The sequence below is a fragment of the Rhizopus delemar genome, genomic scaffold (genome assembly GCF_000149305.1).
Source record: "Rhizopus delemar RA 99-880 supercont3.9 genomic scaffold, whole genome shotgun sequence".
Classification (NCBI taxonomy): Eukaryota; Fungi; Mucoromycota; class Mucoromycetes; order Mucorales; family Rhizopodaceae; genus Rhizopus; species Rhizopus delemar.
Genome location: NW_027137835.1, coordinates 1,197,757 through 1,219,613, shown reverse-complemented (window position 1 = coordinate 1,219,613; position 21,857 = coordinate 1,197,757). Strand labels below are relative to the sequence as shown.

The 21,857-nt window shown below is 36.0% G+C and overlaps 9 protein-coding genes and 2 non-coding genes across 11 annotated transcripts; 5 read left to right on the top strand and 6 right to left on the bottom strand.

The window, feature by feature from the left end:
- Positions 1 to 229: 229 nt before the first annotated feature.
- On the top strand, positions 230 to 618 carry RO3G_11544 (uncharacterized protein; the record flags this gene model as incomplete). The annotated part of the gene is made up of 4 exons (XM_067666128.1): positions 230 to 325; positions 417 to 447; positions 526 to 561; positions 602 to 618. The coding sequence occupies 4 exons, from the start codon at positions 230 to 232 to the stop codon at positions 616 to 618; spliced, it is 180 nt and encodes a 59-aa protein (XP_067522229.1).
- Positions 619 to 1,197: 579 nt separating this feature from the next.
- RO3G_11543 (uncharacterized protein) lies at positions 1,198 to 2,228 on the top strand (the record flags this gene model as incomplete). Its single annotated transcript, XM_067666127.1, has 3 exons — positions 1,198 to 1,611; positions 1,688 to 1,948; positions 2,019 to 2,228. The coding sequence occupies 3 exons, from the start codon at positions 1,198 to 1,200 to the stop codon at positions 2,226 to 2,228; spliced, it is 885 nt and encodes a 294-aa protein (XP_067522228.1).
- A 407-nt stretch (positions 2,229 to 2,635) lies between these two features.
- On the bottom strand, positions 2,636 to 5,141 carry RO3G_11542 (uncharacterized protein; the record flags this gene model as incomplete). The annotated part of the gene is made up of 3 exons (XM_067666126.1): positions 2,636 to 3,654; positions 3,842 to 3,967; positions 4,052 to 5,141. The coding sequence occupies 3 exons, from the start codon at positions 5,139 to 5,141 to the stop codon at positions 2,636 to 2,638; spliced, it is 2,235 nt and encodes a 744-aa protein (XP_067522227.1).
- A 1,719-nt stretch (positions 5,142 to 6,860) lies between these two features.
- On the top strand, positions 6,861 to 6,933 carry RO3G_19139. The gene has a single exon. It is a non-coding gene; the product is annotated as a tRNA-Arg (tRNA).
- A 368-nt stretch (positions 6,934 to 7,301) lies between these two features.
- RO3G_11541 (uncharacterized protein) lies at positions 7,302 to 8,927 on the bottom strand (the record flags this gene model as incomplete). Its single annotated transcript, XM_067666125.1, has 1 exon — positions 7,302 to 8,927. One exon carries the CDS (start codon positions 8,925 to 8,927, stop codon positions 7,302 to 7,304), a length of 1,626 nt encoding a protein of 541 aa, XP_067522226.1.
- A 584-nt stretch (positions 8,928 to 9,511) lies between these two features.
- On the bottom strand, positions 9,512 to 11,968 carry RO3G_11540 (uncharacterized protein; the record flags this gene model as incomplete). The annotated part of the gene is made up of 2 exons (XM_067666124.1): positions 9,512 to 10,344; positions 10,519 to 11,968. The coding sequence occupies 2 exons, from the start codon at positions 11,966 to 11,968 to the stop codon at positions 9,512 to 9,514; spliced, it is 2,283 nt and encodes a 760-aa protein (XP_067522225.1).
- A 611-nt stretch (positions 11,969 to 12,579) lies between these two features.
- Positions 12,580 to 12,661, bottom strand: RO3G_19138. Its single transcript has one exon. It is a non-coding gene; the product is annotated as a tRNA-Ser (tRNA).
- A 1,081-nt stretch (positions 12,662 to 13,742) lies between these two features.
- Positions 13,743 to 14,125, bottom strand: RO3G_11539 (uncharacterized protein; the record flags this gene model as incomplete). Its single annotated transcript, XM_067666123.1, has 3 exons — positions 13,743 to 13,752; positions 13,812 to 13,883; positions 14,004 to 14,125. 3 exons carry the CDS (start codon positions 14,123 to 14,125, stop codon positions 13,743 to 13,745), a joined length of 204 nt encoding a protein of 67 aa, XP_067522224.1.
- A 116-nt stretch (positions 14,126 to 14,241) lies between these two features.
- On the top strand, positions 14,242 to 15,707 carry RO3G_11538 (uncharacterized protein; the record flags this gene model as incomplete). Its single annotated transcript, XM_067666122.1, has 2 exons — positions 14,242 to 14,296; positions 14,371 to 15,707. The coding sequence occupies 2 exons, from the start codon at positions 14,242 to 14,244 to the stop codon at positions 15,705 to 15,707; spliced, it is 1,392 nt and encodes a 463-aa protein (XP_067522223.1).
- A 1,364-nt stretch (positions 15,708 to 17,071) lies between these two features.
- Positions 17,072 to 18,380, bottom strand: RO3G_11537 (uncharacterized protein; the record flags this gene model as incomplete). The annotated part of the gene is made up of 4 exons (XM_067666121.1): positions 17,072 to 17,296; positions 17,352 to 17,525; positions 17,595 to 17,855; positions 17,925 to 18,380. 4 exons carry the CDS (start codon positions 18,378 to 18,380, stop codon positions 17,072 to 17,074), a joined length of 1,116 nt encoding a protein of 371 aa, XP_067522222.1.
- An 819-nt stretch (positions 18,381 to 19,199) lies between these two features.
- RO3G_11536 (uncharacterized protein) lies at positions 19,200 to 19,948 on the top strand (the record flags this gene model as incomplete). Its single annotated transcript, XM_067666120.1, has 2 exons — positions 19,200 to 19,786; positions 19,942 to 19,948. The coding sequence occupies 2 exons, from the start codon at positions 19,200 to 19,202 to the stop codon at positions 19,946 to 19,948; spliced, it is 594 nt and encodes a 197-aa protein (XP_067522221.1).
- Positions 19,949 to 21,857: the final 1,909 nt, after the last annotated feature.

The window sequence follows — 21,857 nt, the reverse complement described above, 5'->3', positions numbered from 1 at the left end:
TGTATATACAAAAAAATAGGGATTTGTTTTATAAAAATAGCTTTTTTTTTATTTAAATAAAATAATAATAACAATATATAGTATTTCTTTGCTCGTAGCGTTTTAAAAGCTTACTTGACTTACCTAATGCCATCAAAATAGCATCATCTAATCTAAAAAAACATCGATTAATCTCGTGGATCTCAAAAAGTTCTCATAAGAAGAAGTAAAAAAAAAGCCAAGCTCAAGGATGCAAAGACACAAGGATTCAAGGAATTGGGCACTCAAAGCAAAAGAAGAAAAGACATCAGTACTCAAGAACCAAAGCAAAGGCGAGAAAGAAATAGTAAAAGGCCAAAGCAAAGTAGCATGTATCTATAATAATTATTAGCTATTGAGTATACGTAGTAGAAGTAATAGTACCTTTCTTTAAATAGGCCAGAAGACTAGCTAAACTTATACCAACAAGTAAAAAAAGTAGCACGTATCTATAATAACTATTAGTTATTGAGTATACGTAGTAAAATTAATAATACCTTGCTTTAGATAGCCCAGGACAACTAGCTAAGTTTAAAGCAACAAGTAAAAAAAAGAAACAGCACGCATCTATAATAACTATTAGTTATGAAGGATATTTAGTAAAAGTAATAGTACCTTGCTTTAGATGAACCAGGAAAAAGAAAAAAAGAAAAAAAAAAACGTCATCCAAGCTTATACCAACAAGTAAAAGAAGAAGAAAAGGTAGTCCTTAGAAAGAGACTTTATAAAGACCATTTAAACCACAAAAAAAAAGCAGGCAATACGATTTTACTAAAGTAAAAGTACCATTAGAACAGAAATAGAATATATATAATATTAAGAACTTACCTTTTAGAAAGAATGTTTTTTTTTTAAAAAAAAAAAAGAAAAAAAAAGTACTTTTTTTATAGCCTCATTTTACCAGTGTTACGATTACCTACTATCGATTAAAAACAAGTTTTTTTAAATATGGTTTAACTATTGAAACACTCAGAGAGGGTATTCATAAACAGTTTAAAATCTTTTTTATTATTATTATTCAAATGTAATATCTTTAACTGTAAAGGCTTTTTTCTTTTCCTTTCTTTGCTTTTCTTTTTTTTTTTTTTGTAAAACAAATAAAGTACTACCTTGCTTTTGTATACATCTTCAATTTATTTTGTACTCTTGTTTTTTCTTCCTTAAAGTTTATCTTAAAAAATGTCTCGTCGCGTCGCCACCCCCATCAGTGTCCCCAGCAATGCTCCCAAAAGGGCAAGAATTTCTATGAGCATTGCTGGATCATCATCCACTGTTGTTCCTGCTTCTGCTCCCGCTTCTGCTGTTCCTGTTCCTGCTCCCGCTCCCACCTCTGCTTCTGCTCCTGTTCCCGCTTCTGCTCTTGCTCCTGCTCCTGCTTCTGCTTCTGTTCCTGTTGCAGGCTTCAGTAGCTTTACAACTCCTCGCTTGGAGAGCTCTGTTGGTGCTGAAGCCATCCGAGCAGCCTCTGGTTTCGCACCAGATATAATGGCTGCTCAGATACAGCAATTGACACAATTGCTGCAGCAACAGCAACAGCAACAGCAGCAGCGAGCTTCAGAAGCTGAGGTCGACCAGGCCAAAAAAGAATGTAGTGTAAGTCTAGAACAGATTTATCAAATTAGCAATTGTAATTTAATACCTATATTTTATACCTTTCTTTGTGATGTAGAGCTATTTAGCAGAATACTACCGTGATTACGTTGTTGGTCGCAGAAGCGAATTTGACTTGGACGTGACCTTCGCCCACAAGAACAACAGAAAGGTCAAGGCCCTGTTATCTGAGCAAGTCAGGAAGCATCGTCGTTTTGATTTGCTCACCACTTCGCAAATACACACCATTATCAGGAGCAAGTATTCCTATTTGATGAGCAAGGCCAAGGGGAAGACAGTTGTTTCAACAAAAACAACCTGTCGTAGCCGTGTAAATACGGTGAGTATTTAATATTTAGAAGATTATATTATAAAATATAGAAAATGCTTACATTAACACCTTATGATAGAAACTCTCTAACAGGAGATCTATTTACATGGCTAACCCTTCAGCGTTCGACGCCCGTTTCCCGTTCGCTGGCAAAATTCTGACTGTTGACTGGACGTCAGATGAAGAAGATGGGCCAGAGGACGCGAACGGTCGTACGTTCGTGGTCAAAAGGCCATCATTTAGGAGCAACGAAGTAAGTAAAATGTTGGTAACAAATTTCATTTTCTAATATACCTTAATCAATCTACAGGTGGTGCAATTCCACGAAGAGTTGCAAAAAAAATACAAGGAATCCATGAAGAAAAAGGGGGCTCCACCAACTATTAGAAGAATAATAGAAAATGTTGAGGTGGAGTTCCCTGACAAGCTCGATGATACTGATTTTCCTTCCTGGGCTTTTTCTTCTCCTGGTCTTGGTTTTCCAACCTCTGTTTCTGCTTCTTCTTCTTCCTTTGCTGCTGCCAATCCAATGCAGTAGGCATTTTCTTTCTTTTTTTTTTTGTTTCTTATTTTGTTGTCTCTTCACAAATCGAATAAAAATTTTTAAAGAAAAAAAAAAAGAAAAAACTATTGCATGGTTCTTTAGTAAAATATATAATAAAATAATAATAGTGTTTTAATGGCTTGGTATATTTGTTACATAAAAATTCGTCTTGGCAGAGCGAGAGTAAGAAGGTGATTATCAACATAAGGGCATACAGCAACAGGATTGAAAATTCTGTAGATTGGAAGTATATTGTTGCTTGAAACTGGATCAAATTGATTCTTCCACACTTGGATGCCAGTACCATCGAAGGTGGGAAAATGTTGAGTCGCATGGCTGTACCAATTGACGAATGCAAAATAGTGAATGGAATTGTTGAATGAATGTGAGAAAAAAAATGATATTTGGCCAATTCGTAGTTGGTTGTTCATAATGGCTTGAATATATGATGATGATGATGAATGATTGTCGGATTGTTGGTAACGTTGTCCAAGCAAGTTAATTTTTTTAAATGATTGTATATTTGTATTGATCGTATTGGGCATAGGTATTTCATAAGTATTCATATAGTAGTTTTGTAAGATTTCATAGTGTTCGATGCATAAAGTTTGTTGTTTGATGTTGATTTCTGAATGAAGGGCTTGTGGTGGCAGAGGCTCACTACCAGTAATTGTCAGGTTAAATAGACTTGGTCCGTCTATGAATTGAGAGTAATCAAATGGCGTTAAACCACTCTCGTCATTCGTAACCTCGCCTATTTCCTTTATGAAGTTGATCAGTAGAAGCATGCCTTGATTGTTGGTGTTAATGAGGGTTGGTAATGAATGGATAAGGTCTTGTGTGTGGATAATTTGTGTAAGCATAGTAACATATGTGGTTTCAAAGCCTGTCTTGTAGTTGATGTTGATTTTTTTGACATCGCCATTCAAGCGTTCAAAGCCATAGAGCCAAAAGGCATAGGATGGACCAAAGTCCAAACAGCATTCTTTCAAATGTATGTGCATATGCATATTTGGTGTTATTGATTCTTTTCCATATAGTCGAGCACAAGTCTTGCCAAAGGTCTTGAATAAGGAATGTGCAGCATGTATCTCTTCTGTTGTAACTACAGGACCAGTTACCAATCTTACTGCTTCCACGTAGCGCATCCAATTGGCAAAATGCTCACCAACTAATCTTTGCTTCAGCAGAAAAGGCGAAAGCACAACACACCACGTTCTCCATTCATCAGCTTTCATATTACCAAAGGTACTTTCAATCTTGCCTTTTTCGTTTTTTTTTTTTTTTTTTTTTTTTTATAACAAAAAATTAGTGTTCAGATTTATTATAGAATAAGTTCTTTTACGCTCGTTACATACTTTTTGGGATTTTAGAGTACTGTGAAGGAATGATAATAGAAGCTGATTCATCAGCCATGGCTTTGAAATCAGATGTGGTAAGCAGCCCGTGATCTACCCAAACTTCAACCATTCGTTTTGGCGTACCTAGAAATAAATTGTGCATGGGATCAACGGTTGTCAATCTCACGACATCAAAATACTCTAGTCGGTGAAGTTCACTCCATTTACTTCCTGTGTTCGTCTGCAGGGTTCGTTGTTGCGTAATGTGAGTGGCATTTAGCCAAGCATATGCTTCTTGGCGCTGCTGGGTATTGTTTCGCAGAATCCAATGCTCATCGTCAAAGTCTGAAAAATCTGGCTTCGTTGAATTTGCACCAGTACTGATTCGCGAAAACACAGTCGAACATTTGTTGCAGGCTTTGTGCGCGGATTGACCCATGAACCCAGCTACTTTGCGAGCTGCTGGTATATCACAGTTAACGGACATCAAAGCAACACGTACCATTTCACCGTTTCTGTTCTGGTACGTTGGCATCATTATACCTCCGTACAAGGTATTCAGCTCTGCAATCATTGGTCGCATGAAGTTCTGGAGCTGGTCATCCGTGGGCTCGCCAGGCCCAGGAATCATACCAACCAGGATGATGTTGGAAACCTTCATCCTGGAACTCCTTGGAAGGTTGTTGATTGTGAGATATACACCACCACAAGAGTAGTGCATACCATCACTAGGTTGAAACCAATCAACATTCAATGAAACCATTAATGATCGACTTCTATTTACGAATGGTTCTCCAGCCGAATCAACAAGACTGTTCCACACTCTACCATCGTAAATATCGTAAAACACGCCTTCTTCCACATGCCGATGTCTCCATTCTTCGATTTCTGTTTCGAATGTTGGACGAACAAAGAACTTCTTCAACGTTTCGACAATTGAGTTGTACGGAAACTCGAGGACAGGCTTGAGGCTGCTACCAATAAAAAGTGAATTGCCGCATGGGTGCTCTTGTCTGTGAGGATTGTTCGCAAACCTAATAAAAGGGCATTGCCGGGTATGCAAACTTCCTGTGTCGTAAACACTTCTACAAAGAGAGCAGACAAGGAAACGGGAGACACCACTACTGGCAGAGGAATAATTGACCATGTTACGAGCAGTGGAGATCTTTGTAGGAATCTCCATACCATGGCCAAGAGCACGAACAAAGAAGGAAAGAAAGGCCAACAAGTCTTCACCGGCTTTCACCGAGAGGTGCTTTGCTTGAAAAAGCACAATGAACAACAGCAAAAGGTGATGAAGCTGCTGTTCATCACTCATTCTTTCCTCTTCGTCAATGCTCATTCCATCTACCAGATTGCAAAATAGAATTCAATGAATAAAAACTTTCTTATATAAAATGCTTTGTTGACTAATAATATACCTTCACTTTCTGGTTCAGGAATTGCTGAAGAGTATTCAATGGTTTCCTCCTCGTGGTCATTAGTTTCATTTGCTCTTCTTGATTCTGTTTTTTTTTAACATTAGCACGGTTGTATTTCTGTTGGAAAATAAAAAAAAAAACCTCTGTTTCTAACTCTGTCGATAAGTACATGGCCTCTTACAGTTCTCTTTGCAAGCATTCTATATCCATTGGGGTGTTTGATGCATTCAGAACAGGTGCAAACAATTTTGGTAGCGTTGAAGTTGTTCATGTTGTTTATAGTTTTTAAATTTGGAAATAGCAAAAAAATAGGTAGAAAGAGAAAACGTGCCTGATAAAAAAAAACATGTTAAATTTCAAAAAACAAAGTCGGTGCTTAAAGTAACTTTTTTTTTTCCCTGGCTTTGTTTCATGGAATACACTAGATGCTCAAGTTACAAAAGATAAAAAAGAAAGCACAAGTTCTGGTCAAATGTAAGTTTATAACAACAAAAATAATAACGAAGTCTAATGTCGGTTTCTTTTTTTCTTACATTAGGAATTCCTAATGGCACACATTCGGATGACGAACATGAGACTCATGGGCAAAGTTGTTCTTTCCAACTTAAAGAAACTATAAGAATATCAGACTTATATTGTTGTTTATTGCTGAAAAGCTTTTTTGGTAAAGAAAGTTGCCATTGCCCACATCTCTAATGACTAATGACTAATGGCAAATTACACCCATGTGCAAACATAAAGTAAGTAATGAGCGAGTATAAGCTTAAAAACATATATTCTTTTACAATATTTGTCATAAAAAATAATAAAACAATCTATTTACTTGATAAACAAAAACGTTTCGTATGTATTTGTTAATTATAACTGCCTTGTAACAAAATGTTAGCAGAGCTTCTTTATTTTTTATTCTTTTAGAATATACACGTATTCTTTTTTTATAATGTAATAGCATTTGCATTTCTATAAAGTGTATTTGTTGTTAGATTATTGTTTTCATTTGAACAATGAACTTTTTATAGCTATACTCTTTTCTTTTCTTTTTTTTTAACTTCGTCTTTTTTTTTAACTTAGTCTTTTTTTTTAACTTAGTCTTTTTTTACCAGGTCATTTTTTTCCCAAACACGACTATTTTATTACGTTTTGTAACACGTTTGTAATGATCTAAGCTAAAAATCACAAACCACCTTCCTAATATGTATTCTTCTGAACAAAATAATCGCAAATTGCTTTTGATTTCCGCATTTTGCCCTCAAAAATAAAAAAAGAAGACATCGGTCTTTCAACAGTAGAGGGGAACAGGCTTACCAAAAAAAGATCATCTGTAAAAAAAACAGACACTTTTTTAAAACATGAATAACTTTATGAATACTTACCCTACAAAAAAACAAAGATATCGTTAAATTTCTTTATTTTTTTCGCACCTAAATCTTTTTTCAAAATTCAAAAATGACCAATACAACGAAAGTTACATCTTTTCTCCAAAACCCATAAATATCTGTCAACCAAAAAATGTTCAAACTTGCTATATGCTTTATCCAATTGGAACGATTATTTGTAGTGTTCATTTGGAAAAAAGAGGCGGTCCTGACCAACATAGCACATATCAAAACATGTGAGGGGCTATGGCCCAATGGATAAGGCGTCTGACTACGAATCAGGAGATTCCAGGTTCGACCCCTGGTAGCCTCACTTTCACAGTTCTTTTATTTTCTTGCCGTATTGTTGTGTCGTGCTTGAACTTATGTTTTTACTCTTTAAAATAATAAATAAAGTTTTTAAGGTCCAGTTTTATTGATATTCAAATTCTTCGAGTATTTATATTATTTTTCAAACAAGAGTTATATACAGTAATAATTATATTTTGTGAGTCATGTTGATAGTTCATTGTTATCTGCTTCGTGAGTCATCTTCAGTAACTTGCACAATAATCTTAATGAGGAATGAACTGTAACATTACCAAAAATATCAGCAAAAGGCATGACAATACCCCCTTTTCAAAGTGTTGATAGACCCTTAGCAACAAGACTCCAAAGTGAAAGTTTTTTTTTTTTTTTTTTTTAGTGTTGATTATTCAATTTCGCATCCGTATCAATTCTAGCCATTCGTGGAATATACCATGACTTGTCAATTGATGTACCAACATATTTGACTGGATGAAGACGATCTGTGTGAACCCAAGATTGATATGTTTTTCCATTAATTTCTTGAATTTGATATGTGTTAAAGTCTAGGTTGCGTTTGATGACTTTATATGGACCCATCCAATTGAATTCTAGACCTTTCTTGCTTTCATGCCTTAACAATACGTAATCACCAATTTCAAATATTTGTATCTTGTCCTTGAGCAAAGAATCCCAGCGAGACTTGTCAATTTCAGCTTGTTTCCTTAATCTGTCTTCAGCTGTGTATCTTGCTTCTCGTAATTTACGTAAGTGCACCATAACATCTTGTGACATGATTTCTTGATCTTGTTCAATAAATTCATTCATAAAAGGACGATGATGATCGCCAGGAATTCGAGGCTCCACTCCATAAGTTAAAAAGAACGGACTGAATCCAGTAGTCGCATGTTTTCTTATCCTACAAGCAAAAAGTGCAGCATCCATATAATCATCCCAGCTATGAACATTACCATTAACATATTTTGTCAGCATCTTCTTGAACAATTGGTTAAGTCTTTCACATTTGCCATTAGATCTGGGATGAAAGGCACTGGTCAAATTATGTTTGGTCTTGATTCTAGAAATGTATTGCTTGACAACTTTAGACATGAAGTTTGCCCCTCGATCCGTTAGAATTTCATTAGGACATCCGAAACGCAAAACTATTTCTTCATATATAAACTTGACTATTTCCTCTCCAGTAGCATTTTGCAGTGCTCGAGCAATAGGCCAATTCGTAGTATAGTCAACAGCCATAAGAATCCATCTGTTACCATTTTTTGTTGACGGTAATTCGCCAATGAAATCAAGATGCCATCTTGAAAAAGCAGGAGGCACTTCCAATGGTTTCATTGGAGCATGATGTTTAATTTTATCAGCAGGTCCGGCAAGTTGACATTGAGGGCATTTAGATATCCAGGCGTTAATATCATTTTGCATCTTTGGCCACCAGACTCTTGATTTCATTAAACTATAGACATTGGTTTGACCAGAATGGCCATATCCTACATGAAAGTTATCTACCATATCAGCACGTCTTACAAAAGGAATAAATTTGAGTTCAACGTAATCTTCATTCTTTGGAATTTTTTCTTTGCGGTAAACTTGATTATCCCTGATTACAAAATGGTGTTTCAATTTGTCCAGTTCATTTTTAATCTTGTTAGGCCATCTTTCTGGAGAAGACAGATAGTGTAATGGCCAATCTTGGATAGGATCTTGATCAAGAATAGATAAGGACTTGACAGCTGCAGAAATGTGATATAAATATCGAGGCTGCATAGATTCTTTCTCCGGCTTAGCTTCTACACCATCTCTTCTTGACAGTAAATCAGGTACATGATTTTCAGTACCCGGCTTGCCATGTTCGTAATGCATGTAAAATGCTGAGCAATTCTCTTTCTTGGGCAGGATAGTTTCGTTCAGCTTGGGATAGTTTCTTGGATTCAAAAGCCAGAGGTTTCCATACACCGTTTTCTTCTTCTTGTAATAAGACAGCACCAATAGCAAAGTCACTGGCATCACATTCAATTCTAAAAGGTTTGGTCATGTCAGGCGTCATCAATACAGGCGCACTGGATAGCTTCCTTTTAATTAGGTCAAAGCTTTTCTGACAATCTTCGGTCCAAGTTATAGCACGACGTTTAGGCCCAGATCCCTTTGTAAGATTTGTTAGAGGAGCAGCAATACCAGCGAAACCAGAGATAAATCTTCGATAATGTGGTATTTACACATGTAATAAAGTAATAATGTAAGTTACTACGAACAATGGTCCTCCAAATTAGGAATATCGGACATTGTATTACGCCACTTCAAATAAAATCCCGATCCACTCCAGAATATTCTAATAAGTTCCTGGATCAGGATTAATAATTACTTCTTGATAAGAAGATGTTAAACTATGCCAATCATATAAATAACTCATTGTCTAATATCGATTAATAATCAATAGTCATATACTGTAAATATTAATATTTAGCCGTGATTAGAAAAGTATAAATACCCTCATATTTTTAACTTGAATAAAGGACGATCTACTTTGAGTCTCACTTATTTTTATATTTGTTGATTGACTTAGTACTTTTTATATTATAAAACCTCAAATATCACAGATAATGCTGTGCAAGACCAATAAATTGTCTGACTTGCTGTACATTAGTAGGAGTAGGCCAATCAAAAACAGCTTTAACCTTTTCTGGAGCAGGCTTGATACCTTCAGCGCTAATATTAAAACCAAGAAAAGTTAGCTCTTTTCTGTTGAAACGGCATTTCTTCTTATTGATAATCAATTTGGCTTCATCAAGTTTTTTTAATACTAGTCTAACATGCTTTTTGTGTTGCTCTTCATCTCCTGTCGAAAATATCAGAATATCATCCAGGTAAACCATCACAAACTTGTCAATATAATCAGCCAAAATAGAATTCATCATTTTTTGAAAAGCAGGTCCACTATTAGATAGACCAAAAGGAACTACTTTCCAACAGAATTGGCCATATCTTGTGCTGATAGCAGTCTTAATTGAATCCGTTTCCGATAGTCGCTGCTGATGAAAACCATTCGTTAAGTCCAAAGAAGTGAAATATTTTGCCTTGTGTAATCGTTCTAAGCATTCATCTATGCGAGGCAATTGAATCTTTTGCTTGAGCGTCACTTTATTCAACATTCTGTAATCACAGCACATACGCAAATCACCATTTGGTTTTCTAACGAATAGTACTGGATTTGACCATTCTGAAGCACAAGGTTCAATTAATCCTTTTTGTAGTAATTCATCCAATTGTTTGCGTAGTTCAGTTAGTTCCAAAGGCGACATTTTGTATGGAGGTCTTGAAACAGGTACAGCATCAGGTTTAGTGACTATAATTTCTTGAGTGTCCCTAACTGGCGGCAGACCAGAGATATGACCTTTAAATACATCAGGGAATTCCTTACTAAACTCTGTAGCCCAATTTATGTCAGTTTCATTTATATGATTCAAATATGTTACTCCTGATTCACTAATTGAAGCATGTATCAAGTAGCACTCTTCTATCTGATTTTTCTTGAATAGCCTATTTAGTTGTTTGGCTGAGACGATCGTATTGATATTTTCTTGTTTCGCTTCAACTTTACTTTTGAAGTCATTGGGTTTCATTATCACCGTTGAGAGATCAGGTAAAGTAATTGACCAAGCACTTTCAAACCAATCTGGTTTAGGTTTTATTCTTTTTAGCCATTCATTGCCAAGGATGATATCAAACTTTGATTCAAATACAAACGCCTTGAATGTATCAATAAAGTTCTTACCCTCCCCTTCGATTTTCATTGTACATGTAGCTTCACCAGTTATCATCGTTTGTTCCCCATTTGCAGTTTCTACCGCTTGATTGTTGATTGATCTAAAGGCATCTGCATTCTTGAGGACCTTAGGATGAATATAATTGGCACTGGCACCACTATCGATTAATGCATAGTACGGTTGTCCTTGAATGAAAACTTCATAAGTAGACAGTGGAGAGTTACGAGAAGTTGCATTCATCAGAAAGTTTCGATCATTAGAAAAGTCAAAGGAGTAAGGGGAAAGATCAATTAAAGAATCTTTATTGACACTATCAAAAAAGGACGAATCACTAGTTTGTTTGGTTATAGTACGATTATTACTCGTATCCATTTCAATCAGGTCCGCATGGTACACTTGATTTTGACCAAATGATCTCTGGTTACCTTTGAATCGACTTTGTTTCAATTTACTTTGCTCAAACTCTCTGACTTCTCTTAATCTTGTTCTACATTCTGCTACAACATGTCCAGGTTTGCTACACCAGTGACAAATGATGTTTTTCTTGTTGAATCTAGTATTTCTTCTGTCTTGTTGATTATAACGATTGTTATTATTGTTGGATCTTATTATTGCATTTACTTGATGCATTAAAGCAGATAAATCCATTGGATCATTTTGAAATTGTTCGTGTACTTGTTGAGGAAGAACTATTCCAGCTTGTTGTGCACTATCGTATGATATCGAATACCTGATAGCTTCTTCAAGTGATCGGGGTTCTCTTGTCAAAACATGTATCCTTGCTTTATCCTTTAATCCTCTAACAAATCGGTCTAATGCTTCATCATCAGAAACTCTTGGTAAATCCAATAGTATATCCTGAAATGCATCAGCATATTCTGTTATGGATGAGGTTTGCTTGATATTTGCTAATCTATCTCTTGCAGCTTGTTCAGAATATGAAGGTTTGAAGGCGTACTCTAAATCATGTTTAAACTTCTCCCATGTTTGTGGTTCTTCTTGTTTCTGAGTTATGTGATTCCACCATTTTTGTGATCTTCCTCTAAGTAGAGTTACTGCATATGCAATCCAACGATTTGGATGTACACTGTAGAAACTGAGATAACGCTCGACTTCTTGTATCCATAAGTTAATTACTGCAGCACTTCTTTCACCACTGTATGTAGAAGGAATGGGAATACGGACACTATTCTGATTGTTTTCTGGTTTATTGTTTATTGCTGATGCAACAGCAGTAGCGATCAACTGTGCTAGATCCTGCATATTTACGTTGTTGGAATCCATCTTGTTTAATTTGAATTTTATTTCGCTTGTCGATAATTGATTACTATTGTTGAGTGTAAATTCAGTTGCTAATTTCTCTGCTTCTCTGTCTATATATGTGAATTGTAATCTACTTAATTGTTTTCTTTGATCTTCTGGAAATGTCGTAACTTGACGATAGGATATAAATTTTTCTTTAAGTTCAGGATTAAGTAATTCGTGTACTCTTTCTTCTATTTCAAATATTCGTTGCTGTTGTGATAAACTGCCGTTTGACATAAACTTATATTATATCTGTTGTAAATTGTTTGACTACAACAGATGCTACCAATTGTCGTGCTTGAACTTATGTTTTTACTCTTTAAAATAATAAATAAAGTTTTTAAGGTCCTCTTTTATTGATATTCAAATTCTTTGAGTATTTATATTATTTTTCAAACAAGAGTTATATACAGTAATAATTATATTTTGTGAGTCATGTTGATAGTTCATTGTTATCTGCTTCGTGAGTCATCTTCAGTAACTTGCACAATAATCTTAATGAGGAATGAACTGTAACATTACCAAAAATATCAGCAAAAGGCATGACACTTCGTCCAAAAAGAGACCATTCTCACAGCATAAAAATAATGCGTCGCCTGCAGGATTCGAACCTGCGCGTCCAAAGGACAATGGCTTAGCAGGCCACCGCGTTAACCACTCCGCCAAAGCGACGACTTTGTTTTGATATGTGCTATGTTGGTCAGGACCGCCTCTTTTTTTCCAAATGACACTGCAAATAATGTAGGGGCTTTGACGTAGAATTTTAACAGACCTATCAATCATCAATCCGGAGATTTTATAATTTTTTTATGAGAAACCATTATATCTTGCTGTATTGCACTTTTTTTAATTTTGAAAAAAGATTTAGGTGCGAAAAAAATAAAGAAATTTATTGATATTTTTGTTTTTTTTTGTAGGGTAAGTATTCATAGAGTTATTCATGTTTTAAAAAAGCGTCTTTTTTTTTCAAATGATCTTTTTTTGGAAAGCCTGTTCCCCTCTATCGTTTAAAGACCGATGTCTTCTTTTTTTTTATTTTGCTCAGAAAAATACATATTAGGAAGGCAGTCTGTGGTTTTTAGCTTAGATCATTAGAAATGTGTAACAGAAAGTAACAAAATAGTCGTGTTTGGGAAAAAAAAGACTTGGTTAAAAAAAAAGACTTGGTAAAAAAAAAAAGACTTGGTAAAAAAAAAAGATTTGGTAAAAAAAAGTTTAAGTAAAAAACAGTTTAAGTAAAAAAACAGTTTAAGTAAAAAAAAACAGGGTCTAGCAATAGAAAGTTCATTGTTCAAATGAATACAATAATCTAAGAGCGAATATTCTTTATAGAAATGCAAATACCTTTACATTATAAAAAAAGAATACGTGTATATTCTAAAAGAATAAAAAAATAAAGAAGCTCTGCTGACATTTTGTTACAAGGCAGTTATAATTAACAAATACATACAAAACTTTTTGTTTATCAAATAAATATATTGCTTTATTATTTTTTATGACAAATATTGTAAAAGAATATATGCTTTTAAGCTTATACTAGTTTATTACTTACTTTATGTTTGCACATGTGCGTAATTTGCCATTAGCCATTAGCCATTAGCCATTAAAGATGTGGGGCAATGACAACTTTCTTTACCAAAAAGAACTTTTTAGCAACAGGCAACAATATAAGTCTGTTATTCTTATAGTTTCTTTAAGTTGGAAAGAACAACTTTGCTCATGAGGTTCATGTTCGTCATCCGAATGTGTCCCATTAGGAATTTCTAATGTAAAAAAAAAGGACATTAGTTTTAGTCACTATTTTTTTTTCTTATAAACTTACATTTGGCCAGTGCTTGGTCTTTTCTTTTTATCTTCTTTAATTTTGGCATCTAGTCTATTCCATGAAACAAAACTAGGGAGAAAAAAAAAGTTATTTTACTGCCTTATTTCATTGTTTAAGCACCGACTGTTTTTGCAAATTTAGTATTCCTTTTTTATCAGGCACGTTTTTTTTTCTTCCTTATTTCTTTACAAAATATTAAATTCTTTAAAATGAACAACATGAACAACACCAAAATCGCCTGCACTTGTACCGAATGCAGCATGCATCCCGGTGGATTTAGAAGACTCACCAAAAGAACTGTTCTTAGCCATAAGCGTTTAGACAGAATCAGAGGAAGAGGTTTTAGTTTTATTTTTTTTGTATAAAGGCACTCGTGTTAATGTAAAAAAAAAAAAAAATAGAGTCTGGAAGACAATCAACCGAAGTCATGCAACAATCAGCAGCCATCCATGAAACCGAAAGTGAGCATACCACCTTTGAAGGTATATTTTCAGTCAACAAAGCATTTTATATTAGAAAGATTTTATTTATTGAAGTGTATTTTGCAACTTGTTAGACCACATGAATGTTGATGGAGAGGAGGAATTGAGCCACGAAGATCAGCTCAAGCATCTTTTGGTGCTTTACGTGGTTCTTTTCCAAGCAAAGCACCTCTCTGTGCAAGCTGGTGAAGAGTTATTAGCCTTTCTTTCTTTCTTTGTTCGTGCTCTTGGCCATGGCATGGAGATTCCAACAAAGATCTCCACAGCTCGTGCCATGGTCAACTACTCGTCTGCCAGCAGTGGTGTCTCCCGTTTTCTTGTCTGTTCCCTCTGCAGAAGCGTGTACACCATGGGAAGTTTGCATGCCCGACAATGCTCCTACGTCAGGTTTGCAAACAACCCTCACCGCCAAGAACAACCATGTGGTAATCCTCTTTATGTTGGAAGCACCGTCAAGCCTGCCCTTGAATATCCTTACAACTCAACTTTGGAAACCTTAAAGAAGTTTTTTGCTCGTCCTGCCTTCGAGTTTCAAATTGAGCAGTGGAGAAGTAGATCGGTGGAAGAGGATGTTCTTTACGACATTTATGATGGTAGAGTTTGGGGCCAGCTTGCTGACTCAAATGCTCAGCCATTTGTCAACAAAGAAAGGTCGCTGATGGTGTCGTTGAATGTGGACTGGTTCCAGCCTAGTGACGGTATGCACTACTCTTGTGGTGGTGTATACCTAACTATCAACAATCTCCCTAGAAGTTCGAGGATGAAGACTTCCAACATTATCCTCGTTGGCATGATTCCTGGTCCTGGCGAACCCACGGATGACCAAATTCAAAACTTCTTGCGGCCAATGGTGGATGAGTTGATTGTCCTGTACGATGGTGCGGTTATACCCACCTATCAATGCCCAAATGGTGTGCTTGTTCGTGTTGCTTTAATGTCAGTCAACTGTGACATACCTGCAGCACGTAAAGTAGCCGGGTTTATGGGGCAGTCAGCTCATAAGGCTTGTAACAAATGCTCAACTGTCTTTCCAAGAATCAGTACTGGCGCCAATTCATCCAAGCCTGATTTCTCCAACTTTGATGATGAGCATTGGGTAATGAGGGACAGCACCCAGCAAAGACGAGAGGCGTATGACTGGCTGAACGCGACCCATATCACCCAGCAAAAGGCATTGCAGACAAGTACGGGGAGTAAATGGAGCGAGCTTCATCGACTTTGCTATTTTGATGTGGTAAGATTGACAACTGTGGATCCAATGCACAACTTGTTCCTTGGTACACCAAAGAGGATGATTGAAGTTTGGGAAAGCCGTGGTTTGCTTACAGTAAATGATTTCAAGGCAATGGCTGATGAATCAAATTCAATTCTCATTCCTTCTCAATACTGCAAGATCCCTAGATGTATGTAACAAATATAAAAAACTTTAATTTATGTTCAAGCTAACAATTTTTTTTTTTAAAAAAAAAAGCCAAGGTTGAAAGTTCTTTCAGCAATATGAAATCTGACGAGTGGAGAACGTGGTGTGTTGTGCTTTCGCCTTTTCTCTTGAAACAAAAGCTGACAAGAGAGCACTTCGATGTTTGGATGCAGTATGTTGAAGCTGTGAAGTTGGTCACCGGCCCCTTGATTACAGTTGAAGACATAGAAATGGCGCATTCACTTTTTAAGAATTTTGGCAAGTCATGTGTTCAATTGTATGGAAACTCTATGACAACCCCCAATATGCATATGCACATGCATCTGAAGGAATGCTTTTTGGACTTTGGTCCTTCTTATGCCTTTTGGCTTTATGGTTTCGAACGCCTTAATGGTAATATAAAAAATATTAATATTAATTTCAAGACAGGCTTCGAAACAACCTATGCCATTATGTTTACACAAAATGTTCATACGCAAGACCTCATACATTCATTACATTCATTCATTAACACAAACAACGAAGATATGCTCCTATTGGTGAAATCGATAGAAGAGATAGGCGAGGTTACGAGTGACGAGAGTGGTTTAACGCCATTTGACTACTCTCGTTTCATAGACGGGCCTAGTTTATTCAATTCGACGATCACTGGTAGTGAGCCTCTACCACCATCATCCTTTCCTTTAAAATTCAACAAGAAAACAGAACTTATATGCCATGAGCATTGTGATGCTTTAAAAAATTACTATATGAACACCTATGCACCTATGATAACAAATACATACATTGATACCACCATACACTCATTCAAAAAAATCACTTTGCTTGGACAGCTTTATCAGCCAGCAAGTGCAAATTCATTATCATCATCACCATCATCATTCATTCAGGCCATTGTCGACAATCAACTGCGCATTGGTCAAATATCATATTTTTTTACTCATTCATTTGGTAACAACACTCATTACTTTGCATTTGTCAATTGGTACAGTCATGCGTCCCAACATTTCCCCTCCTTTGATGGTACTGGCATCCAAGTGTGGAAGAACCAGTATGAACCTGTGTCAAGACAAAACATACTTCCGATTCATCGCATTTACAATCCTGTTGCTGTCAAGCCTTACATTGACAATCATATTCTCACTCTCTCTCTTCCAAGAAAGATTTATATGTAGCAAATATGAAAAACAATTCAATCATTTATCATTATTTTTATCATTATCATTATTATTATTTTATATATTTTACTAAAGAATCATTCAATAGACTAGTTTTTTTTTAACAAATGTTTATTCAATTTGATAAGAGGCAACAAAACAAGAAACAAAAAAAAAAGGAAACAAAAAAGCGGATGCCTATGGCATTGGGTTCGCAGCAGCAGAGGAGGAAGGACCAGAAACAGAAGTGGGGAAGCCAAGAGCAGGGGAAGAAAAAGCCCAGGAAGGGTAGTACTCATGATCAAGTTTATCTGGGAACTCCATTTCAACATATTGTACTCTTCTTCTAATTGTTGGTGGAGCTCCCTTTTTCTTTAGTAGTTCTCTGTGCCCTTTCTGGAGCTCTTTGTGGAATCCCACTACCTGTAGGCAATTAAGGTATATTAGAAAATGAGATTTATTGATATGTCATACTTACTCTTTCACTTCTGAATGATGGCCGTTTGACAATAAACGTACGGCCATCTTCATCTTCTGGGCCATTCTCCTCATCAGAGGTCCAATCAACCGTCAAGATCTTTTCGGCAAATGGGAACCGTGCTTGGTATGCAGCTGCGTTAGCGTTGTAAGCAACCCTCCTGTTAAGGAGTTTCTATTATAAAGTATTGATGTAAGTATTATAGGCATTTTATATTACAATTTTTAAATATCAAGTACTTACTGCATTTACGCGGCTGCGGCAGGCTGACGTTGGTGTCGTCACAGCTTTCCCATTTGCCTTATCCACCATGTAATAGAACTTGCTTCTAATCATGGTGAATACTTGCGAATCAGTCAGGCCATTGAAGCGTTGGTGCTTCCTGACTTCATCGCGCAACAGATTTTTTACTTTTCTGTTGGCCTTGTCGGTGATGGACTTGAGTGTATCAAACTTGATGCCACGGCCAACCAAGTATTCACGGTAATGATCAGCTATGTGATCCTATAATGTAAGTAAGAAACAAAGTTATTAAATTGTATTTGCTAATTGATACTTTAATTTAAAACTTACACTACACTGCTTTTTGATCCTGTTGATCTCAGCCACATCAACATACTGCTGCCCTTGCTGTGGCTGTTGAACTGGGTGCTGCTGCTGCTGCTGCTGCAGTTGTTGCTGTTGCCACATTTGAGCAAAAAACTGCATTTGGGCAGCCATCATCTCTGGTGTGAGAGCAGAGGCTGCTCCAACGGCCTCTGCACCAGTATGGCTGCCAAAGCTTGCAACGGAAGCAGACACAGGGACAGGAGCGGACACGGGAACAGGAAAAGGAACAGAAGCAGAAGCAGAAGCGGAAACAGGAGCAGGAGCAGGGACAGGAGCAGGAGCAGGAGCGGAAACAGGAGCAGAAGAAAGAGAAGAAGAAGGAACAACAGTGGATGATGATCCAGCAATATTTGAAGAAACTCTTGCCCTTTTGGGGGCATTGCTGGGAACGTTGATAGGAGTGGCGACGCGTCTGGACATTTTTTAAAATAAAGTATAAAGAGGGGAAAAAAAAGAAAAACGTCCTACATTGTTTTTTTTTACAGTAGGTCAAAAAACTGCTGCAAGGAATTGCAAAATTCCGGTTTTACAGCTGGTTTTCCATGGGTACTGCACCAAACTATCCCAAACCTTGACTGTTTGTACCTCAATGGAAAGTGCATTTATTCGTCGATTATCGGATATGGGCAATGGTTATTGGTGGAATTTGAGATCGCTAAAGGTAGTATTATGAACATCCGACATTTTTTACTTGTTCACATATGTTTGAAATGACGAATTTTAATACGACCCAACCGGTTGCTATCATAATTTTTCACATTCTTGACATGATTAGAATGTTGCCAGTATATAAAAGCGCTTACAATTCCTTTATTTTAAATTTTATATTTCCTTACTTAAATTATTTCTCTTTTTTACCTTATTACCAATCGCATGCCTAAACGACTGCCAGAAGGAAAAGTAGACGATCTCAAGCAAGCATTAACTGGATCCACATCAACGTACGATATTGCTAAAGAAATTGGAGTACATGAATCAACTGTCAGTAGATACTCTAGACGGTTGTTTCCAAATAGGACAAAAAGCATAGGTGGTAGACCTACAGTAGTCTCCAAAGTGACGAAGCGGTTAATAAAAAGAAAAGTCATTGAAGGGGTTTTAAAGACTGCCAAAGAGGTACACCGGGAGCTGGTTCAACTTGGCTACGATATCTCATACCAGTCAGCAATTAACGTACTGAAATCAATGGAGTTCCATTCTTCAATAAAAAAAAAGAAGCCGTTTTTGACAAAAGCTCATATGCAGCATCGATTAGAATGGGCCAAGAAGCATCAGGATTGGACAGTAGAAGAATGGCGAAAAGTCGTCTTTTCTGATGAAACCAAGATCAACGTATGGGGCTCTGATGGCTGTAAGTATTATTGGAAAAGACCAAATGATCCTCTTCAACCGCATCATCTAGAACCTACAGTCAAGCATGGAGCAGGCAAATTGATGATGTGGGGCTGTATAACTTCTGAAGGACCAGGATATGCTTGTCAAATTTACGATGGGAACATGAACGCGAATGTTTATCAGCATATATTGGACACTACGCTTCGTGATACTATGCAATACTACAATTTCAACTGGTCCAACGTTTACTTTCAGCATGATAATGATCCAAAGCACAAGGCAAAATCTACAATAGACTGGTTAGATAATCATCAAGTGCGGTATATTAGCGATTGGCCAGCTCAGAGTCCGGACTTAAATCCAATAGAACACGTATGGCATCAATTGAAGTTGAAGCTCAGCTGTTACGAACGTAGAGCAAAGAATACGGATGAGCTTTGGGAACGAGTAGAAAAAGTATGGAATGGCTTTGACAAAGATCTTTGCCAAAGGTATATCGATAGCATGCCGGCAAGAATTCAAGAGGTTATTAATAAAAAAGGAGGGTCAACTAAATATTAATAAATAAATTCATTCCGTTCAAATTTTCGTTTTTCCAAATTTTCAAATTGCGCATCTCATACTTCCTTCAATACTTATCCAATAGGGCTTAAACTCTTTCGGATTTCTCAAGACATGTAGAAGATTTACTATGTGGGAACAGAGGCAGTTTGTGCCATTGTAACAGGATGTGCGCTACAAAAACCAAGAAAAATGGATTCCTTGCAGCAGTTTTTTGACCTACTGTATATTCTTTAGTTTAGTTTGTACTCTTTCTTTTTTTTTAAAAAAAAAACTATTGGGGTTGAAGATGTTAAATTTAAATGAAGAATAAGTCTAACAATATATAAACAAGCTTTTTGAATATTTTAATAGCTGTTCTAATTTCAGAAATGGTGTTAGAATGAGCTTTCATGGTTATTAGATTTGACTGATGCTGAATAGTTGTAACACTAGTAAAATGAGGCTATAAAAAAAGTATTTTTTTTTCCCTTTTTTCTTTTTTTTTTTTTTTTTTAAAAAAAAAAACAATCTTCATAAAAGGTAAGTTCTTCATATTATATATACTATATTCCTGCTCTAATGGTGCTTTTACTTTAGTAAAATAATATCGGTTGCTTTCTTGATGTTTGAAATGGTCTTTATAAAGTCTTTTTCCCAGGATTATCGTTGCTTCCTTTACTTGTTGGTATAAGCTTAACTAGTGTCTTTTTTTTTTTCTTTTTTTTTCCTGTTCCATCTAAAGCAAGGTACTATTACTTTTACTATATACTCGATTGCTAATAGCTATTATAGATGCGTGTTGCTTCCCTTTTCTTTACTTATTGGTATAAGCTTAGCTAGCTTTGTTTTTTCTGAACCCATCTAAAGCAAGGTACTATTACTTCTATTACATAACCTATATAGCTAATAATTATCATAGATACATGCTGCTTCCTTTTTTATTTGTTGGTATATGCTTAGCTAGTCTTCTGGCCTATCTAAAGAAAGGTACTATTACTTCTACTACGTATACTCAATAGCTAATAATTATTATAGATACGTGCTACTTTGCTTTGGCCTTTACTATTTCTTTCTCGCCCTTGCTTTGGTTCTTGAGTACTGATGTCTTTCCTTCTTTTGCTTTGAGTGCTCAAGCCCTTGAATCCTTGAATCTTTGAATCCTTGTGTCTTTGCATCCTTGAGCTTGGCTTTTTTTTTTTTTTTTCTTCTCATGAGAACCTTTTGAGTTCCACGAGATTAATTGATGTATTTTTAGATTAGATGATGCTATTTTGGTGACAATAGGTAAGTCAAATAAGCTTTTAAAGCACTACAAGCAAAGAAATACTCTATATTGTTATTATTATTTTATTTAAATAAAAAAAAAGCTATTTTTATAAACCAAATCCCTATTTTTTTGTGTATATAAAGCAATATAAGTGGTTCATAAAGAAGTATATAAAGCAATATGAGTGGTCGATAAAGAAGTTTATAAGGCAATATGAGTGGTTTATAAAGAACAAAAAGACAAATAAAGCATTGATTTGAAAAGTATCATTGGTCCCCAATTTTTTTCTGACGTAGAAAAGACTATGAAAAGCAGCTACCAAGATAGACGTCCTCGCACATTAAGGATTAAATCTACTTAGAACTCTGAATTATCACTCCCGTCAGTATCTGCATTAGCAAAACGCAGAATAAATAATAGAATCATAGGTCAGTAAACGGTGCAGATGTTGACGTCGGCATAAATATGCATTCAATCACAGATTTTCATATCGCTGAACATAAAAGCATATACCTAACAATTAACGGTTCGCAGAGTTTGCACGATTATTTGCAGTGTGAAACACCGATGGGTCCGGGAGAAGATGACCGGAATAGACTAGAGTATGGACCGGAAGGTTATTTGACCCTGAGTGGTGGTCGTGCTGAGACTGAAATGAAGGTGGAAGTTAAGGGTCCTAAAGAGGGTCCTTATCCTAATGCTTGATCAGTCGCTAATGAAGATGGTAATGGTGGCCTTATGTATTTTTGAAG